Below are 9,562 nucleotides of genomic sequence, written 5' to 3'. Positions count from 1 at the left end.
AGATAAAGTCCATGGCAAGTGAGCAATGCCATTCCTACCCAGAACATTTTCTTAAAATAGAACCAAATGTTTTATGCCTCTCACAGCAGCTACTCCCATTCATTGACACGAAGCCATAAAGAGTCGCCATATGATGTCTTGTTTAAGTGGACTTTCCTCTAAGTTAAATCAATATGGTCTTACATTGCATAACCTCACATGATAATGATGAAGATTATAAAATTTGTGATGGTTTCAGTAAAAATATATATTCAGAGAGAAAGAGCAGAAAGGACAGACATGTAGATATTAATATGTATGTTAGGCTTTATAGATACCTGTGCATAAAAGTTATTTTTACAATATCTATACCTACGTAGGAGAAATGCCTTAATAATGACCTGAGTCAGAGCACAGAATATTGATCTATTAGGAACTCTCTACAAATATCAAATGCATGTGCCTAATGACTAATTTATCTATCATGAATTCTATATTTTTCCTAATGGTTTTCAAAATGATAAAGTGTCATTTTTGTTTACAGCATGCACTTAATTTTATTCATCTCCACAAATAGCCTGTTCAGTTAATTACCATTTACAACGCTAGGTATCTCCTTACTCATTTATATCTCATTAAAGAGTAACTAGTCTTTTAAATCTACTGAATGTATAGAGAACTACTGTTGCCAAAGGGACATAAACAACTCGTTTACACGGACTAGTAACACTGCTTAGAATTATGTTGTTGCTTTCCAATTTTCTGAAAACTTGAGAGATTTTTTCTTTTCCAGCAGGTTTTTATATTCCCTCACAGTGTTTAGATTAGCCTATCTTCAAAAGCCAAAAATGATGTTAAAAAGAAGTGTACCATCAAGGCACCATTCTCTCAGCACCTATGAAGTTATGTTTGCAGCTCTTGTTGTCATTTTGGTGGTGCTCTGTGCTGGATTAATTGCAGTGTGTTGGCTGTCGATCAAGAGATCAGAAAGAGGTAAGTCTCATGGAGCTGGCTGTTGAAGTCTCCCTCAGTTGAATGCACCCACTTTAACCAGTACATTTTATTCATTGCTGTACTTTCCTGACAAGATATTTATGTTGCATTGAGACGTTTTGCTATAGTTCATTCTTTAGAATATTAGAAAAATTAGTTGGTATATAATTTGAAACTTAATTCAAAATTCAAGCTTGAGACTAAGTTTTTTAAATAAAAAATGTGAAGTAAGTTTCTTAGTTTCAACATATAACAAAGGTGGTTTCAAAGCCTGTAGGTTAACTCTGGGAGAATTTAAATCATAAACATATTAAAACATGTTAACTATACAAGTCGATAAGTAGATAAAGTTAAAGAAAAAATATTTATTTCTAGAGAAGGGTATCTTCATTCTCTTATTAGGCCAACAATTTTAATTGCAACAATCTAAGAACATGTGGATGTAAATGAAGACTTATAAAGATCTCTAGTTGCCTGAGTAGCAACTTGTGATTAAAAAAAATAAGAAGAAAAGGTAACTATTATTTAGAGCTAAATTACATGTACCAGTCAGCTTTTTAAGTATCTTCAAATGTATTCTCTTGTTACAACAAAACTATGAGTTAGTTGTTATTATTACCTTCATTTTATAGGTTATGAATCAGAGACAGAATTTTAGCTTGTTTAAATATTTACCATTACTTGGCAGTGGAAGACTCCAAACAAGACAATCCAACTCTAGAATTTGTGCTCTTAGTTATCATTTATTCATTTATAGGATATATTTCTTAATTGCCAGCATAGCAACAACTTAAGTATTGGATTCATATTTTTTTTCTGAGAAAATGTTTAGTTTTAAAATTATGAATTATATATGGACATATTAATTCTTTCTGAAAACTCACAAAGTAGAACCTTTCGATGTGAGTGATTTTAGTTTTACCAAGAAAATTCTCAGCCTTTGAGTTAGCTGTTTTCCTCTAGTAAATGAATAAGTTTAAATCAGAATGCAGTAAATATGAATTATTAAGTTTTACAAAATAATTCCAATATAATCCCTGCTTTATTTAAATATGATAGCCATATATGAGGGATATATTTGAAAGAAAAAGAGCTCTTGTGGATATTTTATATGATTATATGAACAATTAAACAAATTATAGAGGTTCACTTAGACTGTCAGAAAAGTGGCTGCTTGGTCTTATTTAAATGCTGTGAATAACTTCAAGGATGTATTATCATTGGTAAGTCTACTAGAATCTCTGATGCTTAATAAAGATACAAAACTTAGTGATCTTACTAGTAAAATAGAAAATAACTATAAATGTTAATATGATTTCATAGTGAACAACTGAATATAAAAAAAGAATTGGAGTTAAATCTATAATAGAACACCAGAAGATGTAAGATACATTATTTTTAATACATTGTTTTACTTTTCATTAGAGGTCATTTTAGACTTGCAAAAATTATTGTTTTTATAATATATAACCATTGTTCAGCTTCCCCTAATGTCAATATCTTGTATATCCATAGCACAATCATTATGGCCAAGAAATTAACATTGGTACAGTATTATTAACTGAACTGCACCCTTTATTCAAAGTCCAACATGTTTTCTACTAATGTCCTTTACTTGTTCAGGATCCAATTCAGACTTCTACATAAGACTTAGTTACCATGCTTCCTTAGTCTCCTCCAATGCATGACAGTTTTTCTTGTCTTTCCTTGTCTCAGTTTTTTCTTGCCTTTCACATTTAAGCATGCAAATCTTCATGTAATTTTGATTATTAAAAAATGATGTGAAATAATAATATATGTTACATCAATTATGCAATGATAACTATTTAGGCTAAATGTACATTTGTTCTTGGAAATATTATTTCTAATATTCTTTCTGAATGGGAAGTTTGTTGTTAATATATAATAGATCCTGGCATCTAGAGTCAGTCAATCCTATGCCCAAATTCTGTATCTGTCACTTATGACCTCTGGTACCTTGGAAAATTTTCTTAATGAATCTAAGCTCCAATTTTCCCATGTGGGAAAAGGAGAAATAACATTTTCTCATACAAGGTCAATGTGAAAATTATGTATCATTATTATTGTACTTACCAATGATTTCATCATCATGTCAGTTCAGTTAAAGCAACTCATTTTAAATATAAATATATAGCAAAGAAATATTCTGATAAAGGCATTATGCAGAACTTAATGGCACATTTTAGTACTCATGTTTATGTTCAGTTTGTTAGCATTTTCCTTACATTTTTTTATACTGAGATAATATACTTTCTTCAGCATTCTCAATAACTTCCCTAATAATAACATTCCAATTTAATGGCAAAAGGTCATACATGTCAATTTTATAATTATTAGAATGAAAGAAATAGCTTCAAAGCTATGTTTCAAACAAACACACTGAAACCTTCACAGGAATCCACATATAGAAAACCAGCAGTGTCCCAGGATGCTAGATGTGCAAGAAATATCTGAAAGCAACTACAAAACTTTTAATGGTCCATTTCTCACCATGTTTCTCTGAATTAGTTCCCATAATTGGTGGAAGTTGATCATCCCTGTATCTTCCAACAGGAATCTCAATAGTAATAAAAAAAGCTTGGAAGCATGTAGTGTGGGTTAGACTTCAAAGGAAAAAAAAATAGGATCGAGAAAAACTTTAGTTTTTAATCTTTTAAAACAACCACATGTGGGGAAAAGCAACTGACTATGAAACATGAAGACTGCAAAGAAAAAGAAAAAGAACTGCAGCGCCAACACAGGAAGCAAGAACTTTACTCTATCTTAACCAGAATATGCATATCATCTCTTATAATTCACATGTTTAGTGTTTTAATTCTTATTAATTCATTTAGATGCAGTATTTGGAAAAAGTCATGAAGCCAGAGGGACTTTGAAAATAACATCAGGAGCTACATATAATCCTAACTTGCAAGACAAACGTTCAGCGGATTTCAAAATTCTTGCTTTTGACCTTCAGGAAATGGTAGGAGACTGTCTTACAGCTGGTTTAAAAGTTAGAAACAGAATTTCACTAACCACTTGCCAAAAGATACATAGATCCTGTTTTCTTACTTTGAAACGATTAGTAAATAACTGTAACTGTGCCCAGGATACTTAAATGAATGAGCCTCATCACCACAGAGAAGAAAAATGCCCCAATAAAGTGCAAAACAGAAAATAAAGATGACTGTTTAAATTTCTTAACAAAAATTTAAATCCTAAATTTAATATGCTATTAACTTTTTCATTTTTTTAGATAGATGAGATCTTTCAATCAAGTAATCTGAAAAATGAATATAAAAACTCAAGAGTTTTACAATTTGAGTGAGTACAGCTCAAAATTTTCATGTTGATCGAAAGCACAGAATCAGAAAATAATGATCTTTTTGCTAAGATTTGTAAAATGGCGCCGCTGCTTTTTGGAGAAAAAGGAATATTTCAAATTTTCAATTATTTCTGAGGATGCAGAAACTTTCATGTTAGTAGCAAATAACAATAATAATCTAGATAATTGACCTTATGTTAACACGTTTCTCTCTCCTGAGGGTAAAATCTTGCAGAGACACTGGAGGGGGTTGAGGTTGAATGTACGCAGATACAGAGTGTTTGATTTTGCTATGAACATGTGAAACAAAGCTTGCACATTACACTGCATTTACATTTTAAGTCATAAGACAGAAGGGACTTGTTCACTTGTGCTCTTTCATTTATGCCCTATAAGACTGTACCTAGAGCAAAGTGAGTGCTCAATAAATGAATGAATCTTAGGTTAATAGGATCATGATATAATTCCACTATGGGTAGTTGAATCAGAAGTTTTGTTCATGGCAAATGACTAAGGCCTTTGGAATGGGTATGAATCAGCAGGGAACTGTGATGCCAGTTAGAATCTATAAAACACAGTTAAAAGGGAAAAAGTCAGAGAAAGATCCATTTAAAAAAATAGAGGACACTTCTCATTTCTGCAGAAATAAAATGGGAAATAAGAAGCCCAGGGCAGGATAAAGACCAAACAATGAAAGCCAAGATAAGCCTGGGGGAGCCTGACTTACGCCACTTGCAAACTGAAGTAAATTAGACTGGTGGCAACATTCCTTAGTTACGAATGTCTATCTTTCATATTCCTTTACCATGGAGGTAAATAAGTGTTAGTTTTTAGGCTGCTGGTACCGTACAATTGAAGGTAGTTAACACAGTCAGGGAGGCTGTACAATGAAAAAGCTCCAAACCAACAACTTCAAATGAAATCACAACTTGTGAGCTCCCGCGCAGAGAGCAGTGGCATCGCTTTATGTTTTTAGACCATGCAAAGTAACAACTTATAAAATGTAAATATACATTCATTTTACTTTTATCCACTTATCATTTAATACATGTACACCATTTATTAGGTTGGTACAAAAGTGATTGCAGTTGAAAAGATTAAAAAAAAATTGCAAAAACTGCAATGACTTTCGCACCAACCTAATATAATTTAGTAACTAACGTTACCAGGCAATATGTGGCAAGTTGTATATACAGTTTGTGTAATAGGAATAATACTAGAGAGAGGAAGGTTTGAAATGACAGTCCAGCCTTTGCTTGCCTGCTTTGCGCTGGAATGCCCACAGCCTCAGAAGGAAGTTCATTCTCATCCAAAAAAAAGAAAGATTCACACTACTTAAAATGCATTCCCTCATGAATAAGGCTATCTGATAAAAATTAGGAATCCATTTTCAATGTCAATGTGAACATCATTGTTATAACTGTGTTTTGTTTCTTTGTATTTTCAGTTGCTAGAAAATTATTTCTTATCCTCAACCAATTTTTTACTTCTTTGGCTCTCACCCACTGATCCTGGTTGTAGTTATTCTTTTTCTTGTGGAATAAATGTATCTCTGTCGTCGTATCTCAGTCCTTCCAATACCTGAAGACTGTTACTAGTGTTTTCATCCTAAATGTAGATAGTCTCTGGGGTTTGTCTCAGAAACTCACTCTGGCCTTCTTACGCCTTCTCCTTCCCACTCCCTATAAGCTGCAACACCAGCCCTACCATATTAGCTGTAGTTCCTCAAAAGCATCCATTATCTCTTTTGTATACTTTTTCACTGCCTGGACTTCCATTTCTTTCTTACTATATACTGCATCGGTCCTTACAATCCATCCTTATGTGCCATTACGAACCAAACAGCCCATGTCACCTCCTCAGGGGATGCTTACCTGACCTTCTAGTGTGATTTATGTACATCCTCCACCAGCTCATTTAGCACCTTGTATCCTGATGCAAAGTAACAATCCTCATACTGTAATGTGGTTGTCAATGTACCTGTCTTCTTACTAGACAACGAGTTCCCTCAGGGCAAGGAATGTGTCTTTGATATCTGTATTTTCTGAATCTAGTTAATGTCTGGCTCAGAGCATGTGCTCTATAAAGCCCTAGCAAATGAACGAACCATTTATTTAACATTTGTTGATATGCTGAGTACTGTATTAACATGGAGTAACATGTTTTCCTTTAACTCCTGACCTATTGACATAAAAATAAATATACTCTTACTTTGCTTTAACTTTCTGTTACAATAGAATTTTAATTAAAAAAATTCTAAACCAGTTCTCTGTTTATGCAGGAGTGTTCATGTATCTAAGAGCCCCTCAGGTTGTAAAGGTGGGTTAAGGAAGGTTTGATGAAAGATGTGGGACCTGGTCTGAGAAGCATGAGTGGAAACTACTTAAGTAGAGAAGAAAAGGGAGGCTATTTCTGATAAAGAAGAATTAATGTAGCATATTGAGAATATGATCTGGTTGACATTGAGGGTCCATTAAGAATATGTTGAGATATCATAAAAGAACACTTAATTTTTACTGACCAAATAGGGGTAGGAAGGTCAAGTCAAAGACAGAGATCATGCCATGTTTTAAGAAACAATGATACAAGGTCAAATGAGGATTATTTAATGGGCAAAAGGAAACTCAGGGCCTTGCTGTTTCCTGTTGGAACAAAACTAATCCTATCAGTGGAAGGAACAAGGGAAAAAAGTCTAAAGCTTCACTTTGTTGTACAAAAAAATAGTTTAAAAATATTTTTTCTTTCTTTTCTTTCTTTTTTCCTGTCATTCATTCTTTTTTCTCTTCTTCATTCTCATCTATTTATCTATCTATATTTATAATTCTGTATTTCATTGTATATTCATAACATTTTAGTCCCAGTAACCAGCCAGCTCTACCCCCACCTGTTTTCTTTCCTGTCTACAATACAGAGGCTTCTACTCCTTTTCCAGGGTTATTATCTCTGATAGGCTCTCACATTGGCCCTCTATCAGGACTAGAAGAAGACATTTGGACTCTCAGAAAAGGTTATTTTTTTTCTGTCATTCTCAAATTGCTATTTTTAAAAATATTTATTCCGTGAGGGTAAAACCATGCATGCAAGACTGGAAGACTTTTTTTTCTACTTTAAGCTATTTGTCTACTTTGGAGTGAGTGGAACCAATTTCTCTTTTCCAGTTTTGCAGAGGATTGACGGTGGAAATCTGCATTAAAGCACAAATTCAGATATATTTCTCAAAGATTTTAATGCTCTTTGAGGAGAGGTATCTCTGGTACCTGCCTCTCCTTCATTGGGTTCTGTCGTGAAATCCACACAAAGCAGAGTATCCACTCAGAGTTTATTGGAATAGTTTTACTAATGGGATTCTTTGTGTTCATATACCGTGTTTCCCCAAAAATCAGACCTAGCTGGACAATCAGCTCTGGTGCATCTTTTGGAGCAAAAATTAATATAAGACCCAGCCTTATTTTATTATATTATAATGTATTATATGGGTATAATATGGTTTTATATATATATACCCATATGGGTATATATGGGTATAATATAATATAATATAATATAATATAATATAAATATAATATAATACCAGGTCTTATATTAATTTTTGCTCCAAAAGACACATTCGAATTGATTATCCAGCTAGGTCTTATTTTCAGGGAAACAGGATATTACAATATGCTAGATAACTTTATTTTTACTAGATTGAGGAGATTGGCTGAATATAGACTTTTATATATAGGCCTGGTGGGTTATTAAAACCCCAGTATTTTATTTAATATTAACAAGTAATCTTTTATTTCTCTAGTTGCTAAAATCACTCTATTTGAAACTGGAAATTATTTCAGCTGAGGAATTCTTTCTTTTCCCTTCTTTATAGCTACCTAGGACCAATATAGTGCCTAAACCTTCATACATATTTTATAATGACTCTCAGATAGTATATTCCATCAGTATAGAAATGCTTCCACTTAGTTGTATCTGATCTACTTTTAAATCAGAAGTGAGTTTTTGAAAGATGCAAAGCAAAGGAACATTATGAAAATATCTGTCAGATAAATTGCAGGTCAGTGCTTCGGGAGACTGAGAAGAGAAGGATGGGAAAAGAAATTCAGAAGCAGGGGAAGAAAGTAACAAGCAAACATTTATGTTTACTTTAGATAATCACACATAAAATGACATATTTCACTCAGAGGAAAAAGTGGCAGATTCCTAATTAGCTTTATAAACTATTTTAATTTTAAACTCCAACTGATAAAATCAAGAAACAGAAATAACTGAGATCTCAACTAACAATACCCACACCAACTATGAAAAACACATCTAAAAATCCTTTAAAATACCTAGTTTCTTGTTTGTTACTGATTTTAATTAAGCTCACACAACATGCATGTGTATATGGTAATACTAAAGCACTATGAATACTAAACTTGGTCCTTAACCTACCTCTTCTTATTTAATGTCAATGCCTGGTCCCTTGGAAACTGTGTGTGTGTGTGTGTGTGTGTGTGTGTGTGCAGCCACCCTGCAGGTCAAGCAAGTGGTTTGCTCACCTCTGGGAACACTTTTTGTTATCCTGCTTTCTGGATAGTGCTTTGACTCAGAGAGCATTTAGTGGTGGATTCTTTTAATAAAGTGCTGTTTACTCTCTGTAGCAATATGCAACTCATTCTGCCCTTTCAGCACAAAGGAATCACCGAGTTAGTAAAGACTTTTGTTTACTCAGCAACCCTAGAGGTTATCAATATCATTAAGGAAAATAAGAGATAAGAAACATTTTGATTTATTGCACACAGGCTCTCTGTACAATGATAGGATTTATCTGCTTAAAAAAAAAACCACTCTCAGATACTCCACTGGAACAAGTACTTTGAAATGAAAATGGCCATTTTTCCCTTTTTATTTTCCTAAAGAATTTTCATTTACCTTCATAAACAAAAATCAGGGTCACAGTCATGACAGAGGATTGTCACTAAACTACTCAGATAACAGCTTTAGTGTTCTTTTTTTTTTTTTTTTAGAGGATTTTATTGGGGAACAGAGTGTACTTCCAGGATTTTTTTTCCAAGTCAGGTTGTTGTCCTTTAAGTCTTAGTTGTGGAGGGCACAGCTCAGCTCCAGGTCCAGTTGCCATTGCGAGTTGCAGGGGGCGCAGTCCACCATCCCTTGCGGGAGTCGAGGAATTGAACTGGCAACCTTGTGTTTGAGAGCCCGCGCTCCAACCAATGGAGTCATCTGGAAGGCAGCTTAGCTCAAGGTGCCGTGTTCAATTTTAGTTGC

At 33.6% G+C, this 9,562-nt stretch overlaps 1 protein-coding gene across 1 annotated transcript in view; it reads left to right on the top strand.

Moving 5' to 3' along the window:
• The first annotated feature begins 650 nt into the window (after positions 1-650).
• Positions 651-9,562, top strand: part of TMPRSS15 (transmembrane serine protease 15) — a 112,425-nt gene continuing 103,513 nt past the window's right edge. Inside the window, exons 1-3 of the mRNA XM_033091271.1 lie at positions 651-972; positions 3,828-3,958; positions 4,232-4,299. Coding sequence (XP_032947162.1) covers positions 828-972; positions 3,828-3,958; positions 4,232-4,299 — 344 coding nt within the window. The 5' untranslated portion in view covers positions 651-827. The remainder of the gene's footprint in view (positions 973-3,827; positions 3,959-4,231; positions 4,300-9,562) is intronic.

This window comes from Rhinolophus ferrumequinum, chromosome 2 (assembly GCF_004115265.2).
Source record: "Rhinolophus ferrumequinum isolate MPI-CBG mRhiFer1 chromosome 2, mRhiFer1_v1.p, whole genome shotgun sequence".
Classification (NCBI taxonomy): Eukaryota; Metazoa; Chordata; class Mammalia; order Chiroptera; family Rhinolophidae; genus Rhinolophus; species Rhinolophus ferrumequinum.
This window is presented reverse-complemented; position numbering and strand designations above follow the sequence as displayed.